This window comes from Chlamydotis macqueenii, chromosome 12 (genome assembly GCF_036417535.1).
Source record: "Chlamydotis macqueenii isolate bChlMac1 chromosome 12, bChlMac1.mat, whole genome shotgun sequence".
NCBI lineage: Eukaryota > Metazoa > Chordata > Aves > Otidiformes > Otididae > Chlamydotis > Chlamydotis macqueenii.
Window position 1 is genome coordinate 22,819,411 of NC_141567.1, and position 26,823 is coordinate 22,846,233.

Consider the following 26,823-nt stretch of genomic DNA (forward strand, 5'->3'; position numbering starts at 1 on the left):
TGCAAAAAGAAAAATTCTCTTTCCCCTTCTCGAGCCTTTTTATGTCACAAACTGTGCACACAAAGCAAAGCGTTAAATGGCTCACGTTGGTTCTTCAGCAAAGGCTGCTGAGTAGGATCAGGTACAAAACAAAGGCTCCAGTCCATGATGGTGGTTTCAACTACAAATCTCGGGACAAAATAAAGTACTTTTAAACTTTTCTCTATTATTAAAGGCTAATTCATCTTTCCACATTATAATGGGATGAATACCGGACAAGCTTTTGCACTGCCTTCACTCCCAGTGTAACTGGAATCATGGACAGTTTTCATAATGAAGTCCAGAGCCTGCAAAGGATTTGTATTCCAAGTGTAATGGTAGACCCTGTTGTTCCAGATCGTACTTCTTTCCCGGAACATGTACTGACAAGCTCTTCAGTATGGGTGTTACTGCACAACACTGGGAGCCAACTAATGTTTATTACTGGCTGCACATTAGGTTGGTCCCGAGTCCAGCCACAACAAGGTACGTGTTAAATGGGGTGTGCCTGAAGGGCACTATCCCTCACGGTCAGCTTAGTGGGGAGAAGAACCCGCATCTCAGTAAAGATGTGCTGGGCTCCCACCTCAGCCTCAGGGGAGAGCAGGTAGGGTGACACGTCCTGTCCTTGTATTCCCCAAGCACACCCACTCTTGAGTTGTACCTGGCCTTTTTCCAGGGCTCTGGGATGGAGGAGTTCCTCCTCACGTCCTGCCTCACTCCATATAGCTGCACTAAGGCCAACCGCAATTACTGGGATGTGTATTAAGGTGAATGATTAAGTCTGTAACATCACAAATACATGTGTATTATACCTGAGTTATGTTCACAGAGCAAAGATGCATCCATAAATACATGTACCAGACTGCTCCATACACAGGAGACAGATGGTATTTATTCTATATTAATACTGCCTGCAGAATTTCCTCCCTCTTTAAATATCTGGAACGTCATTTTTTAGAATCTAAATGTACACATACAGATTCTTTTTGCTTTGACAGCTGACCATTGCATTTTGTCTCCATTCAACACAGGAGGCCTTGGTTTGTTCTGAGGAATACTACCTATATCATATTCAATCCTATTGTACCTATATAGTATTCAATACCTATACAGTGTATCCAATCTAAATGTCATTATTGTAATTATACTTTCTACTTAAATCAAGTGAATCAGTTGGTTTAATCAATTTGAAGATGGAAAGTAAACAATGGTGCTAACCCTCCTGAAATTTCTGGAGTTAACAGGTCAGATTTGACAGGATTTGGGTCTGCAGGCTTCACTGGCCACCACCTTTTTTACAGTTTGTTTTTTCTTAGTCACTTGTTTCAGAATAACATTACACTTAAGGATGAAATGCAGCCACTGCTGAGATTTTACTGTTCAGGGTAACTCGTTCAGAAATACTGCTTGAGAGACGTCGTCTTTGCCGTTGTAGTCTTACACCAGAACATCTCTGCCTTCCGACTACAGCCATGCAGAGATGTGGCTAAAACCAAAACAGCAATGGCACTATTGTGGGTGTTCAAACTCCATGGCTTTAAGGGACACTCTAAAGGAAACTAGGCCAAAAACTTGACCTATTTTAAAAGACATGGCAATCTGTTCTTTTAAAGAATCATTCACACTTCATTGAGTCCTTCTCTCTCTCCTACACCATGAAAAATATTGTACAGTAGCAAGATTCAGAATTCTTCTATCTATACAGTTTCCCATAGAAATAATGCAAGCTGAAGTCTCCAGTTTGACAATTTAATTTTTCTCCATCACTGAACTTGAGAGAGAAATCGTCTTAAAAAATAGCAAATGTGTAAATTGAACTGATTAGGTGTAGCTAACTAAAATTGCTGCATCACTGCACTTTCTCCCTAGCGTCAGCTGCCACGGACGCATTTGGCAACCAAAAAGTCTCAAGATCCATAAAGGATTTTTGCTTCTAAGGACTTCCACGTTTTGAATTTGAAAACCAGGAGCCATATTTTTCCATTATTTCGTTGTTCAAAATCTGGCTGTGAAACTCCACTTACTTTGTGGTGGACTCCCGCCAGAGGAGGCTTGGTTTTAGCAGATGGCTGCGGAGCGGAGGCCAGACGTTTCCTGCTGTGTCCTGACGAGGAACGGATAGCACCACTCCCTGGCACAGGCATTGCTGCCTTCCACCGACGTTGGAGGTGCCGTGACTGCTGGCGGAAAGGTTGTAAGAGTCCGTGAAGCAGCCCTTGGGACAAAAGCCTTCATGGAGAAGAGGGTCTTGATGTGGTGCTCAGAGGTGGAGGAGCTGCTGGCCAGAAGATGAGAAGGGGAGGACTGGAGTTTTGACCAACAAGAACTGAAGCGTTAAAACCAGACGGACATAAAACAGTAGTGATGAGATGTGATTGCTTTGATCTTTGACAGGACACCTCACTGTCTCGTCAGGGACAGAGGGCTGAAAGAAGAAAGTAAAAATGGGAGGCTATGGCATCGTAGTGTTGTGTGGCTTTACCTGTCTGTCCCACAGGCACAAGGCGCAGGTAGCATTTTCCTTTCCCCCCATTTCTTTCTTCTCTGAGAACAAAAGCCCTTACTGTGTCCTCAGGCTGGTGTTTGATCTCTCAAGACACTGCCTGCTCACAAGATGGGGAATCAAAGGGCAATGCCACAATTGCAAACACTTGTGTATCACTGAATCACTGCCTTGCCAATTTGCATACAGCAGAAAATGCAAACAAATTTCAGGAGGCCGTAGGACTTGTAAATCCTCCAGGATTCCTTCAGGAAGCAGTCAGATGAAGGACATCCATGGTTTATCTGGGGATCCACAGCTTGGACCAACATAGCTGAAATTTATGGTTCCTGTGCCACATGGCTCTGCGTTTGGGGATTTGGTGTTCTCCCATCCTCTGATATCAGATACCTGGAGACACTGCATCGCCATGTGACGCTTGTTTGGGTCACGGTTTTGTGCAGGTGGCAAGGCCCCTGCAAACAGCAGCTGGCCTCCTCCTCGCACTTAAGCCATCCCGCAGGCAGGCAATGTTTAGTTCTGAATGCTCGTGCCTTTCCAGCTTACCACTGGATTCCAAAGGAAAAAAAAATAAAGGAAAGACTGAAGTATTGATTGCTTTGTTACGTGAAACTGGCACATATTTCTTTCTCCTTGGCCTTGATTCTGTCAGAATCTCCCTAAAACTGAGCCTCTGAGTCACCACAAGAAGCAACTGATGAGATCAGGTATCTGCATCGGGGTCTGACTGAAAAGATGCTTTCCCTAACTTCTACCTGCAGGAGCAGCAAATATTCAATGACACTGAAAACAGAAGGACGTCTCTGTTTAGAGCCTCATTCAGGCAAGTATCAAATGTTGGTATTTCTTTCAGTGACAGCCCTTCCTTCCTAGTACAGGACAGTCCCAACCACCACTTTCATGACTCACTGTCTCCTTCTAAGTAGTTTTCTTAGGCTGTGGTAGTTGGTGCCTTTTTCTTCCTTACTGACTTCTTCCAGCTTGAAGACAAGCATGCACCATAAAGGAACGCCATACGCATGTGGTTGGTGACAGCCAACATGGCTTCACCGAGGGCAGATCGTGCCTGACCAATTTGGTGGCCTTCTATGACGGGGTGACGGCATCGGTGGACAAGGGACGAGCAACTGACATCATCTACCTGGACTTGTGCAAAGCTTTTGACACTGTCCCGCACGACATCCTTCTCTCTAAACTGGAGAGACATGGGTTTGATGGACAGAGCACTCGGTGGATAAGGAGTTGGCTGGATGGCCGCACTCAGAGAGTGGTGGTCAACGGCTCAATGTCCAGGTGGAGACCGGTCACGAGTGGCGTCCCTCAGGGGTCCGTGTTGGGCCCAGCCCTGTTCAACATCTTTGTCGGCGACATGGACAGTGGGATAGAGTGCACCGTCAGCAAGTTCGCCAACGACACCAAGTTGTGTGGTGCCGTCGACACGCTGGAGGGGAGGGATGCCATCCAGAGGGACCTTGACAGGCTGGAGAGGTGGGCCTGTGCCAAGCTCATGAAGTTCAACCAGGCCAAGTGCAAGGTCCTGCACCTGGGTCATGGCAATCCCAGGCACAAATCCAGGCTGGGCAGGGAATGGATTGAGAGCAGCCCTGAGGAGAAGGACTTGGGGGTGCTGGTGGATGAGAAGCTTAACATGAGCAGGCAATGCGCCCTTGCGGCCCAGAAGGCCAACCGCATCCTGGGCTGCATCAAGAGAAGCGTGGCCAGCAGGTCGAGGGAGGAGATTCTCCCCCTCTACTCTGCCCTGGTGAGACCCCACCTGGAGTACTGTGTCCAGTTCTGGAGCCCCCAACACAAGAAGGACATGGACCAGTTGGAGAAGGTCCAGAGGAGGGCCACGAAGATGATAAAAGGGCTGGAGCACCTCTCTTATGAGGACAGGCTGAGAGAGTTGGGGCTGTTCAGCCTGCAGAAGAGGAGGCTCTGGGGAGACCTGATAGCGGTCTTCCAGTACCTCAAGGGGGCCTACAAGAAAGATGGGGATAGGCAGTTTAGTAGGGCCTGTTGCGATAGGACGAGAGGTAATGGTTTTAAAATAGAGGGGGGTAGATTTAGATTAGAAATTAGGAAAAAAATTTTTACGATGCGGGTTATAGAACACTGGAACAGGTTGCCCAGAAAGGTGGTGGAGGCCCCATCTTTGGAAGCGTTCAAGGCCAGGCTGGATGAGGCTCTGAGCAACCTGACCTAGTCAGGGATGTCCCTGCTCCTTGCAGGGGGGTTGGACTAGATGACCTTTGAAGGTCCCTTCCAACCCTAACCATTCTATGATTCTATGATTCCATAACTTTTTCAAGCCCAGCCACTGAGCCCACTAGACATTCCTGCAAGATGCTGCAAGACCCAGCAAAGCTTGGCAAACTTCTGGTCAGGTGGGCTTTGATTATAATTAAAATAGCTCCCTTTCCACTGCCAAGCTTGGACACAGCCCAGTTTCTCCTGTGTTGGTATGACACAAATTTGAAGGTTTCCTAGGTAAACTGGCTTTAAAAAAAAAAAAAAAAAAAAAAGAAACCATAAAAGCTGAAGTATTCATTAAAACTGTTTAGGTGAATTACTAGTTATTGCACTTTCATTTTACAGGTGCTACAGATGCACCAAGAAAAGGAACCAATGAGAACCAGAGAGTCTTTGGCACAGCTCAGGACACACAGAGACAGACATCCCTAGGGAAGGAGAGTTGCAAAAAGGCATCAAAATGGAGTTCACTGAACCAGCATTTAAAGCTTTTGGAAAGTGACTTTTTTTTTTAGCATGCCTTTAAAGTCAGTTATCCTCACAGAATATGTTTTATGCTTGCTTGGGGATAAAGACTGTGAGATTTCATTATTTATCTCAGGTTAGTCTCTGAGCGTGCCGGTCTCTGGCCCCGTGCTAGACAAGAGGTGGCACATCCCTCTCTGTTGATAGGAGAGCGGGCAAAGCGCCTGCCCCTCAGCGCTGGCTGCTAGCCGGAGAAAGGGCAGCGAGGCATTCCTCCTTGAAAGCCTGTGATGCTACATTCCCCAACTGTCAGAAACAATTCGTAACAGGAAACAAAAAACAAAAAAAAGCCACAGTAAAGTACAGTAGAGAAAATCCTGGAAAAGAGGTTAGAGAGTATTTAAGCGCAACTTTTCCCTGCAGAGAGGGCTTGTGTTAGATCCTAAGCTCCAGAAATGGAGGAAAAATAAACACAGCTCTTGGAATTAACCTGGCAAAAGGGAGTTAGGTCCCCCATGTCATAGGACAGCATGGTGGAGAAGGTGTTCGTGCAGACAGCTGGCTCTTTCTTTCCCCAAAATGGCTCTTTCATTCTCTTGTGAAGATCATCCTCTAATTAATATATCTGTCCGGCGCAGCAGGCTTCCAGTGCTTTTGAGTTAGAAATGACAGGAATTTTAGCAACATCAGTTTCTAGACGAGCAAAATCTGTCTGCAGAAAGGGCGAGGAGGACACTAGGCCCCCAGCCTGCCTGCTCTCAGCTCAGCTGCTGCGCTCTTCAATAAAAACAGACACTTGGAAGATGGGAAAGAACAAGAAGGATCCTGGTCCTGCAAACACCGGTTAGGCTTCTGACACATCTAAACTTTCACACGTCTTCATTTACAGCAATGGGACTTAAAATTAACTCCTCTGTATTACTTTTCGTATATTTTTTTACACAGTGCTAACCAGGAGCAGCACCTCTGCATCAGACGAAGATGTTCAGAGCCATTATGTACAAGAATTCCAGCAGAGGGTCGTAGTGGTCCTCGGTGGATATTCCCTGGAGGCCTCCAGTCAGGCCATCTGAGTTCAGGTTAATCTCTTAGCTATTTAATAATTCCCCTCAGTGTCTTCAAGGCAATTCCATCAGCAGAAGCTCTTTGTTTACACAGTTATTCTGGATTTATTTGTCCTTTGCTTTAGTTGTGTATCATCGTGTAAATTGCTGGCATTTTGCTTTCACACGTTTTGCACAGGCGCAGAGACCATAGGAAACACAAGGCAAGTTCAGCTGGTTGTGTAAGAGTCAGCTAAAATGGCCTCTGTTTATGGGCCCACTTACTGCAAAAAGGGAAAAATTCCTCCTCACATGGTGCTGGAAGAGGCCTGTAACAAACCCGCGCCAAGCCGAGCCTGTGCTCAGTCGCATTGAGCGAATGCGAGGAAGGCATCGAGGGAGAATCGCTCCTAACGTGAAAAAGGCTCTTGGTGAGCAGAGTGTGGGCCTCTCTGCTTTAGCTGTTCACAGCACAGCCACCTTTTTTAAACATCATGCTGGGAAAAAATGTTAAAATTCTTCCTTACTGCTAGGCCTGAAGAAATTTCTTCTCTACACAAAATGGGGCCCTGATCCTATTTTGGGCCTCTATGCAGTCTTAGTTTGGGCCTACGACTCAAACCCAACAGTAGAAACTGGCTAACAGTTTGAAAGTTTCACATCAAAAAAGCACGGATTTTTTTTTTTTTTTTAAAGGTGAATTGATGGTGAGATATGGCAGTACAGACACAGCTTTTGAGGCCCACTGACCACTTTCACCACAAAAATGCAATCTAGGAGTCTAGCCTACTTATTTAATCTCTGTGTCAGTTTAATCACATTCTGCCCTAAAACACTCAGCGTAATTACCGAGCGGTGGTGGTGCCCCTGGGGTGCCAGCCTGTGCCCAGCACGGCAGATATTGCTAAAGAGATATGACTTTTTTTTTTTTTTTTCTTTTTGGTCATATGATGCCCATACAGCTGTGAATAAGTGTGATTACAATTTGACATGGCTGGGAATTAAATCCGTGAGGAACCAAATAATGAATTTGTCTTCCAACTGCTGATTTAGACTGAAAGAAAGGCACACTGAAATGATATCTGTTTTTCCAATTTATTGTAAGAGTCTACGATCCTGCAAACATGATGCACACCTGTGTAACTTTATTCCGACGCGTAGGCCCATCGATTTGAGTCTGGGACTGACAGATACGTGTTGGTCAGGACGTTTTTAGGGCTGGGATCTCTGTGGGTTAAGCTCTAGCCAGTCAGATTTCACAGGCTCCAACAAAAGATCTCAACAGTTGAGACAACTCTGGCTGTGTTGATACAATTGGTAGTAAGTGGAAATTGCCACAAAACTAGAAAAATATCACGAAGAACATTCACCTTTGTCTTCCTGTGCTGGTTTACATGGCTATTGATGTAGTTTTCCTGCAAACAGCATAGTGGTTCGGGATTTTAAATTGATTACTTTTCTGTTTACTTCTGATTACAATTTTTATTTGTACTTTTGTCTTCTTTTTTTTTGGAAGCCCTTCAGAAATTTTCAATTTGAGTTAAAAAAAATGCTTTTAATAAGAGGCAGGAAAAGGGGAGCTTAGTTTTTGCAGTTCTGATGAGAGGTTTTATAAGAAGAAGAAGAAAACTGCCATCATTGTCATAGCCATTAACGTTCTGATCTTGGACCAGTGGAAACATAAGCCAAGATTTATTTTTGAATCGTCTCACTTTGGTTGGTGACAGAGCAATTTACAAATACTCATATCCTAAATTTAGTAATGCCACATCTCCGTGTGTGTGCGTATTTACATTTCTAGTCGTTTTTAGGCCCATGTTTTCTGCGATCAGCGTGGGCTAGGAAGTCGCCCCTCTGTCCTTGCGTACTGTCGTCAGAACGGGTACCTCACGCACCCATCCCCCTGCCGCAGGATGGGCACGAAAATTGTGAATTCCTGTCACAACGCTGCCAGAATCAGAGTAATTGGCCGAAGATGGGCAACACAGGGGCGACTTGAGCCACCTTTGCTGTTCATGGGGTATAGGGGGTACAAGCCTGTGGCCCTGCTTACATCCAGGGGACTTGTGAGGAGGACGAGGGACGGTGTGGCCTGCCACTGCTCCGTGTCGATGGCTGGCTTCCTCAGGACGTGTGAGCAGTGAAGGATTATACATAGATATATATATATTTTTTTTTTTGTAACAAACGAGGATTTTGGGAGTGCTGCCCGGGCTGGGGCGCAGCGGAGGAGGCCGCGGTGCAGCCGGCTGATGTAATGCTGCCGCAGCGGCCGGCCTCACGTGGCTGCGGCCCGGCGCTGTGTGCACGAACCGTGCACATCTCCGTGTATTTTATAGAGATCTCGGTCTGTAAAAAAAATCCGTACACACGCACAGATGCGTTGTTTTCGCCGCCGGCGCGCAGCGGGGGCCGCCCTCGCAAGGCCGGGCCGCTCCGGGACGAGCCCAGCAGCCCGCGGCGGGGTCCCGCAGGCCTCGGCCCGGGGCTACCGGCGGTGTGGCCCTCCCGGCCCCGGCCCCCTCCCTGGCGGCGGCGGCAGCGCGGGGCGGCCCGTCTGCTCAGGCAGCGCCGAGCCTGCGCACTGGGCGCCCGGGCGGGCACGGCGGCCGCGCGGCGAGGAGCGGCGGCGCGGGGCGGGCCGGGCCAGGTGCTGCGAGGCGGGGGAGCGCGGAGCGACCCTGCGCGGGGGCGGCGGCGGCCGGGCCGCCATGCGCCGTGCCGCGGGCCGGGCTCGCCATCCTGCGGCGTAAGCGGCGGGACGCGGCTCGGCTTCTCCGCCCGTGATGTCCCCCGGGCAGCGGGGGAAGGCGACTCACTCGAGGGCTGCGGCAGAGGCCTAGTGCGGCTCCGCACCGCTCCGCGTCCCCCGCCCCCGCCGCCGCGCCCCCATGGCCGAGGAGCAGCAGCCGCCGGAGGGGCAGCCGCCGCGGCGGCTGGCCGGTACCCCCGCGCCCGGCGGGGCCCTGCCGGCCCTGGTGCCGGGGCTGCAGGGCGGCGAGGCCAGCGCGCTGCAGCACAAGATCCGCAGCTCCATCTGGTAAGGGCCGGGCCCCGCCGCGCCTCCCGGGTCGCCTGCGCCCCGGGCCGGCGCTGGGCTGACGCGGGGGGGGAGTGGGGAGGAAGCGGGCGAGGCCCCTTTGTGCCGGGAAGCGCCGAGCCGCGCGGCGCCCCCCACCCGCGCCCTCTCGGCGGGGCCGCACACCCGGGCGCACGGCGCGGGCAGGTGTGGCGGCGGGGCGGCCCGCAGGCCCGCGGCTGCCGCCGTGCCTGGTGGCGGGTGTCGGCCTCCCGGGGGCCGGGAGCGTTTGCGCTGCTGCCCGCTCGTCTCCGGCGGTACCGGTGGGTGGGGGCTCACCTGCTGGGGACGCTTCCATTTTTTCCTGCTGCCCTCTGCGTTTTGCGGGAGGCTTTTTGCCCGAGACCCCCAGTACGGAGCCTCGGTGCGGCGGGGAATGCGGGGCGTTGCGGTAAGGGTGCGTTCTGCCACCCTCCCCTTCCACCTCTACTTCCTCTGAGTTTCCAGTCTGGCCATTGAAATGCAATTTTGGCTGAAACTTGTGACGGTGGTTTTCGAGTTCCTGCACAGGAATAATTTTTTTTTTTTTTCCCCCCAGAAAATGAAAACAACATTCATAGTAAATCCGCGTTTTACTTAAGAATGTTTATTTTGTGTGCATTTGGGGGAAAGAGATAAATTGAGTTTAGCTTGCCCTGCAAATGAAATACTCTGGGTTGTTTGGTTTTGGTTTTTTTTTTTTTAATAATAATCTGCAAAAGGCTGTCCCCTGCAACGTTTGTATTTTGTGTGTGTTTTTAAAAGCTGCTTTTGGCTGAGGGGGCTGATAAACTATTGTGAAAGTTGGGACTTGTAAATACAGTTTACTCATGTGTAATGTTTTCATTTTTATATACACACAGTATGTATATTTTTGTACATGTACTCATCCTAATAAAAACATACCGATCTAGCTTGCATATTGCCTCACACTGTAGTTAGATTTGATGGTTTGAATTGATGTAGCTGTAAAAGAAAGAGAATCTAAATATAATTTTACCTTCAGCTTCTCTTATTGTATGGCATACTGAAATTGCATTTTTTTTTGGTTGTTGGTTGTTTTGTTGTGTCTTTTTTTTAATTTAAGCAGTAAATAATAATTCATTGTCCTTAGTCCACGCTTGCTACCTTTTGTTTTGGTTTTCTCTGCAATGTGACCTAGAGAAGTAATATGAACTGCAGAATTTCCCGTCTGTTTAGATCACAAAACCTTCGCACCCTCCTAATTTACTATGGTATTTAGTGATGGCCTTTTAATATTTTCTTCTCTTTCCATGAACGTGCTGTTTGGAAATGAGCCTCAGAGAGCATGTTTACGTTGCGTTCAGACGAGGTATCATGTCCAAGTTGAAGACAAAATGGCTACTAAGTAAAACCTCTGCTTTTATTACGGGTTTTCTTTTTGAGGAAAAAGAGTGCCTATGTTAGCCTTTTAAATGAAAGCTGCGTATTTGATTCATGTAAACTCGATGAATAGCCCGAGCCCACGTTTGGTACGAAGGAATGCAGCGTTTTGCCTGGTGCCAAGTGTCTGCAACCAGCAAGGTTTTGCCAGCACCTTGCAGCCCTCCCTCCCGGCGCTTTCACAGCGTTCCTCGCCCCCACACAAGCCTTCCTCCCTGGCTACCTGCTTCCTGCACCGGGCTGGCACTTCCCTGCTGCGTATCAGTTCCCTGCGGGTTATACTGCTGAAATGCAGTCTTGGAAGATAAGGTTATTTTTTTATAAGAATTTTTTTTTTTTTAAATATCTTCACATCCTTTGTCTGGGACTGCTAGAAATTCTGTCTTCGTGTATTGTGATCAAGCAGTCGTCATGCAAGGCTAGAGTCTAGTGTTAATTTGCATCTTCATGTAGGTGGGGTGGTTTGTTTTTGAGCAGCAAGGATGAGGAGCATTGCCAAGGAAGTCGTGCACGCTGCGCTCGGAGTAAACAGTGGAAAGCCTGCAGTTGTAGTCTGGGATCCGCCGCTCTGTTCAGCGGGTGCTGTGTGCTGGGGACGGATAAACGGGGGGGAAGGCTGCTTGTGAAAATGACGGTGCTCTGTTGTTTAACAGAACTAGGTGTAACGTGCAGAAGAGAGCTTCCTCTTTTTTGCCTTCCCTTCTCTTCCTCCCTGCTTCCCCTGCCGTGCCAGTTGTGTGTGCTGGCAGATTGGCGCGTCCCACTCCCCTTTGCTTTCCAAAGGTCCCAGCACATCTGGGTTACTGCTTTTCTGTATCCTTTCCTCTCTCGCCTCTTTTCTCCTGCACAGGTTTGTGCATAGTCCATGGATGTTTTTAGTTGGTTGTGTTTGTTAGGTGATGGGTTTGTTTGTTTTTAAAGTGTTTCAGTGTTCAAAACGTATTGTCAATGAAAACAGTAGTACAGCAAAATATAGCGACTCCTGAAATACTGGACTTGAGGATCACAAACAAGTCTGTGCTTGTCCTTCCTCTCACCAGACAAATATAGTGTGTGATGTAGGCCTCGAGCAGGACAATGAGTTATTCATTATCTCAAATCATATCTAGTTTATTCTGTTTCTTAAATTAAAATGTAGCTTGACAAAAGTGGCACAAGTACTTGTGAACATGTGGAATCCCCTAAGCTGAAAGAATAGGTTGAGTCCTGATGGTTGAAATTGCAGGCATCATCAGTGTATGTTCTGAAGACTTGAAGAAGTCCTTGCTAGGAGTCCAGTCTGGTTTTGGGTTTGTTGTCTGGGTTTTTTTCAGTGGTAGTGGTTTTTTTGCATATAAAGTGACCCTCGGTTTGAACTGAGGAGGGGAAGAGAAGAGTTACTACTTGTGCATAGAAACAAATCAGGAAGTACTTGTTTGCATTACAGCATCACGTACAGGTATTTAACTGCTGTTTTGTTACAACAGTTAGAGTTCATCACGGTGTATTTTTTTTCCTGTCTGCCCCACTTGAACACATCCAGCAAAGCTGTGTCCGTTTTTGTGTCGTGCTGTGTAAGTGAGTGGCTGCAGCAGTGGGATGTGTTCTTGCGGTGTCGGTGAAGTGGGCAGAAATAATATTAGATGTCTTTTCCCATTGACAGATTAGAAGTCTAGACGGGGAGAACGCGTCTTTGGGAGCCCAGCCTGGCTGATTAGTGTGGGGTTGGGCGGGTTTGTAAATTGCCCTGGTCTTCACTGGACGCTGGGCCTTAATCTGCCTGTTTTTAGTTCCCTTTAGATTCATTAAAGCTTTCATATTTATTAATAGCTTTTTGTCCAGACGTTAGAGCCCAGGGCAGGAAAACCTCTCTAGTCAGCTGTCTGAACATATAGACTAATGGGGTTTCAATTATTTTTTCCAAGTGAGGGTACTGTATTACCAAGTGTGTGTTATTTATGTATGATATTTGTGTTCCCAGACATACGGTGGTGAAGACAGTCTACTCAATTTTACATTAAGTTGCCAAAGAATATCCTGTAGCTGAAGACAGCCAGCGATGTTTGTATGTAAAAGCAGTGTGGCACAAGGTTTGAGACGCAAAGATGACCGAGGGAGGAAGGTGTTGGCTGAAGGTATGCTCCCACTGGCGTGAAAGAAAAAGACCCAGCAGTTTTTAGACAATTTAATCCCTCAGCTCACTGTATTAATCTAAAATCCAGTCTGTACCTGCGACTGTTGAAGGAATGGACAGGTTGCTTTTCTTGTTCACTGTTCTGAATGACTGGTGATGATTCTTCAATGAGTACTTATTTACTGCTGTAAATAGTAATCTGGTGCTTGCATTTGCACACGGGTTGGCCCCAGCTTCTTTCACCTTGCCTGCATCTCGCCTCTTTTTGTCCTAAAGGCATCTGTTAGGATTTGAATATAATAATTCTGCTCAAGAGATTAATTTCTCTCCTCCCCCCTCCCAGTATTGTGTGTGCAAACCGAGCTGAGGACCAGGCGGCGTGGAGTGGTAAACACAAACTATTGCTTTTGCAGCCGTTTCAGCTGGACGTGGGTTTGGGTTTCAGATCCATAATTTTTGTCCTCAGATCACTCTTCTAGCTAGAAGTTGTATTGGGCAACCACATGAGCTAGGCCATACAGTGCCAAAATTATGTGTCCTAAGGCCCAGTTTGTTTCATGTTGAAGGGGGACTAGGACATGAATTGTGCCCTTGTTAGTTCTGGGCTCTTGATATCGTGCTAGAAAACCAGATTAGCTGATTCTAACACCAATATTTTCTAATCTTTGGAAGGCGCCGTTCTCTCTTATGACTTACATCATTCCTACTCCCTCCTGTAATTGTATCCATCACTCCTCATTAGGCATTGTCAGCAAGTGTGGATTGTCACTTAGCTGTTGGCAGAGCAAATGTTCCGCAATTTGGGAAATGCCACTGAGATTTTTCATTATAGGCATTGCTATTTATTTGTATGGTTAGGTCAGCAGAAAAAAATGATTGACAATCTTGATATTTTTAACAAAATACTTGGCAGCAAAGAGGGGAGCTCAAGGGGTATGTGTTTCAGGCTCTTTGCAAATGCAGGTGCAAACGCCTTTTTAATAGTTTTCTTCTGCAGTCGAAATTCCTGTAACACCCTTTATACATACATGTTTTTGAAAACACAAATTTCTTTGAGTCAGGTTGGATTAATCTGTAGACCAATCCATCTGCGTTTACTGTGGTGGGTTTTTTTTGTTTTTTTTTTTTCCAATTTTCTGTAGCTTGGGAGAGGGAGGCAGGGAATGAGAGCAAAAAAAAAAAAATAACCCTCTATATTTTGTTAAATGGTCTGTCAAAATTGAGTGGAGAACTTAAAATTTCCAGTAACTCATTACAGACTCTGTGGTTATTCTGTGCACCCGGCCACCGTTCCCTCCTTTGTCCTGGTTAATTAGTTGTTGGAGGTGGGAAACAAAGCTTATAATTCTTCAATAAAAGCTAACTAACTGTCAGAATGGTTTGGGTGGGAAGGGACCTTCAAAGCCCATCCAGTCCAACCCCCCTGCCAGGAGCAGGGACATCTCCAACCGGATCAGGTTGCTCAGAGCCCCGGCCAACCTGGCCTGGAACATTTCCAGGGATGGGGCATCCACCACCTCTCTGGGCAACCTGGGCCAGTGCTCCACCACCCTCAGTGGAAAATGTTTCTTCCTTATATCCAGTCTGAATCCACCTCACTCTATTTTAAAACCATTACCCCTCCTCCTATCCCAGCAGGTCCTGCTGACGAGTTTCTCCCCATCTTTCCTGTAGCCCCCTTGAGGTACTGGAAGGCCTCTGTGAGGTCTCCCTGGAGCCTTGCCTTCTCCCGCTGTTATGAGGAAGAGACAGTAATTATCACTGACAGACGTACGGGCTGCACTCATTTCACTAAGTCGATGTAACGTCAGAAGTGTGTTTACCTCCTTTGAAAAAGTACTTTGAGCTCCTCAGCTAAGAGATGCTTTGTAAAACTGTGAAAATTTCTTGTCATTAACCCAGTTTTTCCTGGATTTATGGTTCCATTGTTTGCAGGTGATGGTGAGTCTTGCCTGTGCTGCATGTCTTTCCCAATGTGGTATACAGGCAGTCAAACACATAGGAAAGAATGGATCTCTGGACTATATTTTAGAACGGTTCTTGATGATTTCAGGGGAGGTCGGCCTAGCAGCGTGTCATTCTCCTTCACACTCTGCTTTCTCAAATGGATAGGACCAGAAAAGGGAATTAATTTCATGTGACTCCATCTGTTTCTGTACGAGTTGGTCAAGGTAGCTCCCTTGTAGGAGGTGAGGGCCACCTCCTAGGGAAGAAGTTTCCATAAAACCATCCATCTGATCGTGTTATGTGCCTATTTCTCTTCAGCTGTAAGCAAATTTTAGCCTGTATGCCAGCGTGTAACCATCTGTGGTGCAGACCTCTCAAATTGGGCAAAATAAATCCTTCACCATTTGTCACTTTTTCAACTCAACTTCTTTTCCTGGAGGATGGCTGCTCTATCCCCTCCGTGGGTTGTTTTGGAGAGCTTCTGTTCCCCTGGGCAAGGTCCAGGTACGCCCTTTATCTATTACTACACATTCCTGTACAGAGGAAACCCTTCTTTTTGGGGGTAGCCGCCCTGGAAGAATTCCTTCTAACTCAAGTGGTTTAAAAAAGCATTTACTATTCTCCGCTGAAATATTCTCCTTTGCTATTGCAAAAGCCTTTCTCCATGCTGCCAACCCCCGGGAGCAGACAGGTCAGCGGCACACGGCAATCAGTGCCAGATCGGCGTGGGAGGAGAAGCAACTTTCCAAAACGGGGCACGGCCACCGTGGTGGTGGAGTTTGTAGGTCAGCAGGTATGGAAGCCAATTTGGTCTGCAGGCATTTTTACAAGGTTAGGAAATAAACCTGAATAAAACAAATGCTGACCTTTATGTAACCTTCTGAGAATGGAGTTGAGGTTTTATTGAATATCCTGGCTCTGAGTTGGACAGAATAGCTCTGCAGAAAAAAGATCTTTGTAAATCTACTTTTAGGAAGCATGGATTTTTCCCTCTTGCTCGTGGATTTTATCTTTTTTTTTTCTTGAAACAATAAGATATTGAATAAAGTATATGGGGGGGAAAAAACAATATTCAAGTAATAGAAGATTTGTCTAAGTTTTACTGCTGTTCATTTAAAATGCATAGGATTGCCTTAATTGTTGCCTTCACAGCATCAAACATATGCAACTCCTTGTTTCGTAAACATTTTGCTTTCCGCCACAGGAGTTCCCTTCGTTGAAGCAAGTCAGACGGTGTGACATTATGATTCAGAGCAGCTTTTCTAATGAGTTCTTAATAAGCAGGATGGTCATCCCAGGCCTCCATAGCTGGGTGGCTGGCCATTTGGGGCGGTTCTGTTTGATTCGCATGTGTCTGTATGCTGATGGTGAGTAGGAATCCAAATTTCCATCTGAAAAGAACACTTAGTAACCCTCTCTAAAATTTTCTGGATACTGTATGAATTAATCAGAAAAAATACTATAACTGGGTGAGATGACAGTACTGCTCAGGTTTGGGTGATCAGATTTATACTGAAGTAGCGATTAATCTTTTAATTAATTGCGGCTTGGGGTGGTGTGTGGATTTTTTTCTTTTTTTTTGTGTGTGTGTGTCTGTAGTTTTGAGAGCAATAGTTTTGAGTTTTTATACAGATCCTATAACTTGCGTACGTTGCCTTCTCTTGTTACTCCACTCTGCTGCTTGCCAAACAGAAGTATCTGGAGAAGGGCCAAAGCTGCAAAATTCAGATCGAGATCCAAATCTGGATTTTTGGTTCAAGCCTTTCTAATATCTAATATTACAAAGCCTCATGTATAAATAAGGAAGCTTTTTTTTTTTAAGCTGCGAAGATGAAGAGATGGAGGTTGCTTTCCAGCATGCCTCTGGAGCAGTCCAGGTAGAATACTGGACTGTGTGTTTGGAAAGTTACCGACAGGTGATTCAGAAGGCAAACTAAACAGACGAAAGTGCAGTGCTCTGGCACCCTTCAGGAGCCCAACCGGAAGGCCAGCACAAGGTGGTACTTTCAAGGCAGTGAGGAGAATCCTCTAAATAAATCTGAAGTGCTGGGGTGTTTTGTTGTGTTCCCTCAGATCTTTGGGAATTTTAAGGGTTGGGCTTGGTTGGTTCTAAATGGAGTTAGCCAGTATCTTGGTTTTAATGCTTTCTTGATTTAATGGAAAAAGGATTATCTGTCATCAAGTAGGATGCTCGTTATTGGCTGCTGTGCCATCAGCAGGCTTTCAGTAAGCTGCCAAGTGTTTTCTGTTGTTGAACGTTTAATCGTTCGGACAGTGGAAAAAACATTCAAAACTTCCCGAGTGTTTTCGCTGTGGCTTGTTTTTTAATTGCTTCTGGTTGCTGCCGTTGTGGCTGTACCCCAGTCGCAGAGTGGGGAGGCTGGGTGTGGCTGCAGGCGGGACCGGGGATGGGGATGGTCTCTGTGGATGGGACCACCCGAGGGGCCTCCTGCGGGTGGCAGACCTGCCAGGCCCTCCTGGGCCTGCTCCGTACCGCACCCGGTGAGCGGTCTAGTCTGCGTATCGCTCAGGCTGCGCAAACTGTCACCTTTTCCTAACGATAACCTGTAATCACTCCGCATGGTGCAGCGCGGGGCAGTTGCAGAGGCAGGGGATGTGTCTGTGGACGCGGGTCTCTCGGGGCATACCTGCACTTCTCCAGAGCCATGGGTCCTGCTTAGCTTTTTCCTGGAGCTGGCTGGGGATGGCATCTCTTACCAGTTGTCAGGTACTTCAAGTTTGGGAAGAAAATCTTGTTCCTGGGAAGAACTTGTTTATTAAATGAGGCACCTTCCTACCTTTCCCTGAGAGGAAATTTGTGGTTAAATGTCAGGGTCTGTGATTTATGGCCGTCCTTTTTAAGGGATGGTCTCACAGGCATGGAGGCAATCCATATTTCTTAGTCAGAGGTTCCTAAGTGCCATTGTAAGGTTGTTGGGACTCCTGCCAGTGGAAAAAGTTGGATTGCACTGGACAACAGAAGTTACAGTTCATTACTTTGGTTGCCTGTAAAGCGGTGAATTCAATTATTTTTAAAGCTGTCAACAATGCAGACAGACTGTCGGAACTTTTTGTTCATACAAGCCTGCCTGGAAGTGTCTGCCTTGAGCATCCCTTGGACAAACAAGAGTTAGCTTGTGAGCAAGGTGTGCTGGCTTGTAGGATGGGCAATTTGTTCTGCTGCATTTTCCTCATCTCCTTCTTGCCCTTGTTTAGAAGTCACCTGAAAATACTTGGAGCAGTCTTTGTGACTTCAGTGAAAATACTCCTGTGTGCTTTCTCTCTTCCTCTTCAGAACTGTTACCATATTAAAATATGGACTGAAAAGATAGTTGTGTAGTACCACAACTGGTAACTGTTTGAAGGCCTGTAAATTGAAAAGTTTTAACATGTGTTTAATATTAAATTTTTTTTGTGGATGAAATTTTAAGTCCTTTTTTAATCTGCTTTGAAAAATAGTGACAACTCCTTCTTCCAGAACCACACGCTAGTTCTATTGCAAGTTCAGTGGAGAAAATCACTCAAGAGGCTTGGATGCTTATCCAGCTGGGGGAAGAACTGGGCGAGGTGGTGCTGGATGCTGAGTGAGCGCTGCGTTGGGAAGCAATCTGAAATGGGAACTCGAGGCTTCTACTTCAGGGCTGGACATCCTGCGGCAGGGCCGGTTAATGGTCCGTGCTGGCAGTCTGCAGGCAATGCTTTCTCTGGAAGAGCATGCAGGCGGCGATGCCCGTCGGTGTCCCTGTCACTGCCCCTGCCGAAGCCAGCTGTGCCCGTTGGTACTTACGCAGCATCGTCTGCCTGCGACTACTGTCTCACACACTATATTCAGATTCAGGTGCCTGGTGCTTCTCACCGTGTTTCTCAGTGAAAGGTAAATGATTGCTCTGTGATCCTTGTGCTGATTATACGAAAGTGGGGAGCTGCGGGTGAGGCGCCTGTGAGGCCGGCCGGCACTCAGCCCTTGTGTGAACGCTGCAGTTCTTCCTGCTGTGATAGGACTGCCAAAGGCCAAAAATAATTCTGAAATGATCCTGCAGGAGTCGGAGACTGTCCCGCAGGAACCTTTTATCCAAGCTCTGACAAACTGGTGTTTCTTTCATTAAGGGTACATAGAAAGTTTGCCTACTTTCTTTATGATTTGATTTATTTTTTTTATTTTTATTTTTTAAGTCTGGTAGCATTATAAATGACAAACTGTGTTAGGGCCTACAGTTGCTGTTAGTGGTCACGTAAACGAAGTAAATTATTTGATATTTAAGATGATCAAATTCCTCACTGGCAGTAATCGCAGGCTGCACACCTGGAACGGCAGTGTGCTGAAGGGCTAAGCCAGCTTTTGGCTCCGGGAGCCTGTTCTGCCAAATTACTTTAATTATGCTCTATTCCAGTGGTGTCATTCAATGATTAACTCATAAAAAGTTGAGAAATGAATTGGCAGCTGAGACAAAAGTGTGTTTGTCTCTTCCATTCAACAAATGAATGAAATGAGATTGACAGATCTAGTGCTGAAAATGTGGAAAGGGATATTTTGAACAGAAACTATCAGTTGTATTTAACAACTAGATGTGGCTTACTGAGTCAAAAATTCCCAAATAATCAACAAAAGTGCTAAAGACAAAAGAAAAAGCGCTTTTTTTTTTTCCTTTTAACAACAATTTGGAAATGCTGGTTTGTGCGTGTTTCATTGCATCGGACAAAAATTTGTCTAAATGCAGTTCATAGTGAAATTTCAGTTAAAAATTAATCCTCTAGATTGTCGTTATAATGCCTAAAATGCTAAAATGCTGACCCTGAAGATGGGGTAACGTATATCCATGATCTGTGAAGATATTCAGACAGCTGCCTTTTTTTATTACTTTGAAGTAGAAGCTAGGTGTCTTATTACCCTGTGTATATATGCCTGAATGTAAACTATGTACAGTCAGTTTTCCTGGTTAATAAAGGCTAAAAAAATTGTAATACTATTGCTCGCTCGGGCTGAGAATAAAAATGAAAAATAAGGTAACTTTTTTGTTTTGTTTAGTACCAATAAGTTGAAGCAGTCCACATTTAGGTTTCATTGCACATATCCCCATGGACTGTGTGTTTTTCTTTCCTAGAAGCTCACTTCTCTTGGAGGGATTAAGAACATGAGGTTCATGGACTGTCATGGTTTGTACATTAGAGTCAGTGAAACTCGTAGCTTAATTGAAAAACCAAGTTTAGGTTGTGTGCATGGTGGTTCAGTGCATGGAAGCCCTCTCTCTGTGAAGACTTAGACACACAGCATACACTGGGATGTTGGCAATCTATAGCTCCAGGTGTTCGGGGTGAAAATACTTATCATGAGTAAGTGTTTGCAGCACAGAACCTAGTAATTGTTATCTGTCATTTCACAGTGATTCTTGTCACATCGGAAGAGTTCTTAGTTACCAGTGAATACTTTAAATACCGGCAGCTTTGTGGCAAATTAGGCCCAATGTAGGATCAGGAGGTACCTGGAGTACACCATATTCTTCTGGAGGAGATGGTCCTTGCAAAATTTGTCAAACTCTGAAAGATGAGCTGCAGTTTTGGCTTGATCAGTTCAGCTCATCGGTAAAGGAGTGGCAAAGCAGCATATAGTTCACCTTGGAAACTGGAATCAAACTGCGTTAATAATCAGGAAAAGACATTTTCATTCCCTTAATGCAGACATCTGCTCTCCCACTGGCGTGTTTACACACAATGTGGTTCACAGGAGTGAAAATCCAGGCCAGTCAATTCCGTAGTGCTCTTAGACACTGTCTCCTGGAAAGACCCATCAGACAAGTAATGGTGGCTAACGTTAGCGTGAGACTTCCGTACAAGCATGGTGCAGTAAATTGTTAGCTGCTGAAAGACGTTAGCTAGCTGTGTGCTGCAGCCCGCAGGTGGGTTTCAACAGTGCGGTGCTCTCTGTGAGTATTGCTTTCGTAGCCTTCTGTCTGCATCTTAAATATAATTCTCTGGTGCTACGATTTTTGGAAAGTCAGGAGTTTAATGTGGTTCCTATGAAATGTGTTCTAGGTTTAATCAAGGACAGTCTTTTCTGTTTCTGTTTTACTAAGCAAGATGTGGTGTAACTTCGCAGTTCCCTGGAATGAATGTATCATGAATAATGAATCCATGCAGGTGTTCTGCAAATCAGCTTAATAGCGTGCTGAACTTGTGACCTGCGTGCTTGCGGCATCAGTAGTTCGTGCTAGGGAAGGTCACATACCCCCTGCTACCTTTTTAAAAGAAAACCCTGACAATATGAAAGCTTTTAAAACAGGTATCAGAATGCTTGTGGACAGTCTTGTGCCTGCAAAGCAGGTGTGTTACTTGAGAAGAAAATGGCTAAGCTCTCAGGTTTTTGGGTCGTCCCGCCACCCCAGCTGCCTACAGAAGTGGGGTGGGGCGGCAGAGCCGAGCGTAGCGCAGTCTGCCTGCAGCTAACGGGTTGCATGCGTCGTCCTCTGTTCTGAGGAGACAGAGCAGTGAACCCTGAAGTTGTGGGGTATTAAGTACTGGTCAGATGCCTGCTGTTCATAATTGCCATTCATAAATTAGGTTTTAGAGGAAAGAAATAATCTGATAGACTTGCTTGTTCATTCATCGCGGCTGCAGAGGCAGCCTAGCAGTGAAGGAGGCAGTGGGTGGAGTGAAGGTGACTGAATGAATGATGCTCGTCTGCCCCTACGCGTGTAGTTTGTGCAGTGTTGGCAGTGGAGTTGTCTGTTCTGGCCGCTGTGAAGCTGCACAGGCCTGACGGACGCCTCAGCCCGAGAGCTGGTGAACGTAATCTTGGGTTGGAGCGACTGCTCCTGCAGCGCGGGCTCATGCGAGATGCTCGCTTGACGTAGTTAAGCTGCCACCTCGGGTGAGCACGGCCGTGTTCAAACTGGGCTTTGTAGGTGCAAGCTGAAATGGATGCATGCAGGTATGAACTTATACAACTTCAACTTCATTACATTTTCTGCAGCTTTTATTTTAAGCAAGCGCAGCTTACAGGTTTAGACAAGCTCTTGAGTCTGCGAGTAGACTAAAGTTCACCTGGGTTGCAGGCTAGGGGAACTCAAACTTTCCAAACTAGATCCTTCAGAAGTGGAGTAGCATGTGTTTGTAACTTTTCTGAAGATCCTAGTTTGGGGATTAAAAACATTTTAAAAGATGCCATTATGATTACTATTTTTTTTTACCTCCAGAAACAGAGGGTGGAAAACTTATGGTTTATACTGCTTCAGTATTCAGTGAACTGACCTTTGAGGCAGGCAAGGGACTTCTGGCTACCTGCAGCTTCTTTTTTTTTTGCAGAAACCAGACGGTTCCTGTGCCTGGAGTGGGTTGAAGCCTGTAAGCAGAGGTATGTGAGGTTGCAGGATGAAGGATGGAGGCCTGAAAGAACCTGTGACAACTGAACAAGAAGGAGTTATTTTAGATGAGAGGTGGTATGACTGTCACCATCAGGCAGCAGTGCTATGTTCATCTTGCATACCTTTAGCTTTTAAGTTTTCAACTCTACAAAAAAGTCAAGGACTGGAGTAGGGTTATGGGATGTGCCAGTGAGCAGCACGGCCCAGGTCGGGGAGAGAAGTTGCCTTTCCTGTGGCAGTGAAGCCATGCCCATCTAGCTTGGAAGAAGTGACCCTTTTAGTAGGCAGATGCCTGGAGATACTCAGGGCATTACTCAGCACAGGGAAACCTAAGAGATTGCAAGGGTTGCGTTCCCTGGGAGTTACCAAGGTCAGCACAGGTTCCTCCTCAAGTAGAAAAAAGGGTGCAGAGGGTCTGTGTAGTGGACAGCTATGAGAGGAAACGGAGTGAGGAGGAGGAGGGATGCAAATGTCCAGAGATTGGGGCAGAAGAGGAGGTAATAGGATACTGCAAGCAGCATCGGGAGGAGGGCGCTAGGTAAAAGCTGGACTTGTTAGCAGAAAGGCAGGCTGATGCCTATGGGTGAGCTGCTCAATGCAGAGGGGAGAGATGCATGTCTGCGGCATGGAGGAGGGACAAAGCGTGTGTCAGGGAGGCTCTGTGAGTTAAGCTGAGCCTCCCCAGTGCAGCATCTGTGAAGGGCTAACCGGCCCCACTGGAGTCCTTGAAATGCTTCTCTGCCTGCTAGCATGTGTCAGGCCCCAGCAGCATTGAGATAGTACCGTGATGTGAAGGCTGGGGCTCCTTTCCAGGCTGACAACGGGGCACCTGTGGCTGTTGAACCCTGCGGGTTTTGGAGAGGGGACAGCTGCATGGGGTGCTGGAGTACTGGCTTGTCTTGGTGGGACTCCAGTAGTGTGTGGGGCTCAGCGCTGGGCTTGACAGTGCAGGAGGATCTGGTCTGCTCTGCAGGCTGGCGCTCGCTCGGGATAAAGCCACAAAAGAGCTTGAATGGGACTGGGTTATGGCACTGTTAGCTAGGTGAAACCTCCGTGGGTACCGAACAAATAGGGTAATGAAGAGGTACAACCAGTAGCAAACCTGTTTGTTAACAGAAGGTAACTAGGATAGCTGTGGGTCATGGAAATGTCCAAGGGAAGAATGAGAAATAAAGAAGACATCTTTTATCAGCAGGCTCAAATCTGCCATCCGGGCACCTGCACCAGCGACGGGAAATGCGTATGGTAGGAAGGCATTGCTGTAGAGCTGCTAGTGTGGGAATACTGGGTTTGACTGAGCTTTGTGTCACTACGTACGAGAAACACAGCCCTGTGCAGATTTGTGCATTTGTGGGTGTGTGCTGAACCAGTAAGCAGCGTGTGGAACCATTCCTATCTTCTTGTGAGTGTGAGTATTGTTTCACTTGGCAGTCAGCCGTCTGTTGCTGCCATTCCTCGAGGGGAGGGCAGTGGAGGACCAGGTCTGCACCCTGTGGCAGGCACAGCGAGGCGCTGCCTTCCTCCTCCTCATCTTGTTGGCTCTGCAGCTATGGAAGTGAAACAATTTTTCTGCATGTGTGTTTTGTAGGTGTGCTTCCTCCCCAACGCCCCTTTCTTTTTTTTCTTTTAAGTGCTGCTGAGGATTGTCACCTCTTTAGTTTCACTATGCATCCTTTCTTACAGCCACGTGGGACAAAGCCTTGAGAAAAATCTCATCGTACTTTGTAGCGTCTCCAGTTCAGACCCCTTAGAAATACTAGCTTCAAGTAATAATGTTGTGATTAGGCTTCTGCTGACCATGGCTGAAAATACCACAGCAGATCTTTTAGAAGATCTATAGAAATAGACTGAATTCAGAAGCAACCAAAGATTGATTTGGTTTTTCATAATTAGTTTCAAAACCAGAAGTTTTGAAATGGATGATTTGACATTTAGCCACAAACCTACCTGTCTGGTGGCTGTATCCGTTCTTTCTGCTTTTAGTGGGACATGCTTTAGATTAAGTTCCTACTCGAGCGGTCTTTTTTCGTGTAGCTTTATTGAGATCACCCTCTGCTTTTTGTATTTAGCCCTTGCAGAATGATCTCAGAAGAATGCCCTGCAGTGCCCCATGTAGATTGTTGGTATTAAATCCAGGATGCAGCTCCTCTGAAGTCATGCTGTCTTCCCACATAACATACAGAGGGCATTGCATCCTTGGAATAGCGCTGCCTGAATAGAACAATACACACTGATTTTAATTCAGAGCAATGCTGAAAGAACCAGGGTGAGAGCTGTGTAAAAGTGTTTTCTTTGTCTTTTCTAAGAGTTCATTAAAGTAACTTGTGGCAAAATATTGTGTTTAAATAAATGTAAAAAAAAAAAACAACCCAGGAACTTAAATGACTGTCCTGTTGCTGGAACAGAGCACCTGGCAGTATGTGGTTGTTGCAAGTTCTTCCCAGTTATTTTAAGAATTGTGGAACAAGCCTTTAATGTTGAATACAGCTAGATTTCTTCAGAGAGCTGAGAGAGATGTTTATAGACCTAAATTTCAGATGTAAGTATTCTGATGTCTGCCAGCTAATTATTTCTTGGCAGTTCATTACAATGGGCTACATTTGAGACTTGGGCATTTCATTAGCAGCCTTATCTTCCTTCTTTGTTTGGCTGTTTGTGTACTTGGCATTATTTAATACTCATAAAACCATCATGGTGTCAGAAGTGGTGAAGGGATTAAATTTTTGTCCTATGTGAAATATTTGAATTGCGTTTTTTTAGTAACAAGTGTTGAAGTGATGTGTTTGACCGATTTTAACCTGCAGTAACTTAAAATGTCGTGGTGTGCTAAACTACTGCTTTTTTCAGCACTGCGATGCAGCATCTTGTGTCTGACGAAAACCGGTCTGGCTTACTCCCTTCAGTGAGTGGAAGGAGGTAGACTGGGTTACAGGGAAGATGAAACGGTTGCAGCGCGCCCTTGTTGCACTGTTTTGTCGGCTTACTGTGCTTGTTGCTTCCTTATTTTGCCGAGAAGAGTGGTTTAGCTTGGATTGAGGAGGAGACTGCCTTCAAGCTGCAAGAGCCAGTATTTACAGCTTGGTGAATCTTGCTGTGTTTACTTTTTGGGGCCTGAGAGTTGGATGTTTTTCTGCATTTCCAGTGGACACAACTCTGTGGCTATCTTTATGCTTTAGGGAAATAACGATACTTCACGTGCCATTACAATCACTGTAGCTTTTATCTGGAGTAAGAATATATCTGCATTTGAGTACTGGAAGATTTTATTTGTCTTGTATTAAATGTTTTGCTTCTGTTCGCTTGTATTTGTGCTAGGTTCGAGTGCCTTGTCTGGAAGGCATGGCCCTGAATTGCCCCCAGGGCAGAGACGGGCAGGCAGGGAGAGAGCGCCCAGCTGGCATCAGAAGCCCCCTGGTTTTTGGCTTCTGCATGCCAGAGGGTGGGAGGGGAGTCCCGCGCCCTGGGATGCCAGGGTTGACTGGTGGACCTGCCGGGCTCGGGTGGGCTTTCCTTTCTCAGTAACTCGTCCTAGCAAAAGCTCTTACTCCATTTGCTGAGCAGTATGCGTAGTTGTCATTTCGCTAATTCAGACATGTTTCAACCTTCTGCGGCTCTGCTTTCTAAATATTTAATTGAAATGCTTTTACAGCCATTTTACTTCTTTATCAACGTGAGCCGGACCAGACAATGTAACATGGCATGTGTTAAGATGTTATTTGAGTAGCAGCGCACATAGGCGACCATTTCGTAATTTTCTCCTTAGATGATCCTTGGCTCCAGTTTAACATTTCTTTGTGCTTCTGAATGGAAGGTTATATAAAGATATATTTAGAGCTGTTAGAAAGAGAAGCATTAATTCAGTGAGATTAAGAATTAAGGGCTGAATCCTGCAGGCACCGCTGGGACACAGCGCTTGTGGTAATAGTGCCTTTCTGATAGTACCACGGGCTGTAACAGGGTTGGTAATCCTTTTACCGAGTGGTTTCTCACAGCATGCGGAGTAAATAGATACTTCAAAAACGTAGCCTGATATTCATCAGAGGTGTAGAATCTTTGCGAAAGGATGTGTGGTCAGTTTAATAATGTGGCTTTCAGAAAGATGCCTTTGCCAAAACTGTCACTGTTGGTATTCAGTAGTGGAGTCTAACCTGCTTTCCTCGGGCACTAACCGGTTTTTTTCCAGAGGCCAAGAGGCAGTGGGACACTGCGCAGGAAAAAGAGCTCCAGGGCGCTACCAGCACCCAAACGGCTCTTGTGCCTGGGAGACACGGGCCTGGCAAATGCTGTTCTTGTGGTATTGCTTCCCACAGAAGCAGCCTTTCAAGAGTACCTGTAGACCCTGTTGTTGAGTAGTTTGGCAAACAACCCTTGGAGACTGTATGGGGGAGTGACCAATGCAGTGCGAAATGGAGGCTTTTCCGAGCTGAATAATTTTTAAGAGACCACAGGGCCAAAATAACTTTTCCTCGGCAGGCAGCTCTAACTGCGGTCGTGGGTATCCTGCTGATATGGAAGGCTTGTTTTCACGGATCTGGGTAAAAATACCAGTGCTGTGCCATACAGCGTTAGGGGCATACAGCTGGGCTACAGTGAGCGGTTGGGAGGGTTTCCCGTGGCCCTGAGCAGCTCCTGCTCCTCTGCCGGGGCTGTGCTGCGTC

The 26,823-nt window shown here is 46.4% G+C and overlaps 1 protein-coding gene across 1 annotated transcript in view; it reads left to right on the plus strand.

Moving 5' to 3' along the window:
• Positions 1 to 9,035: 9,035 nt before the first annotated feature.
• The window catches only part of RFX7 (regulatory factor X7), a 53,984-nt gene continuing 36,196 nt past the window's right edge, over positions 9,036 to 26,823 (plus strand). The window contains exon 1 of the mRNA XM_086757044.1: positions 9,036 to 9,325. Within this exon, the coding sequence (XP_086613170.1) occupies positions 9,177 to 9,325 (149 nt within the window). The 5' untranslated portion in view covers positions 9,036 to 9,176. The remainder of the gene's footprint in view (positions 9,326 to 26,823) is intronic.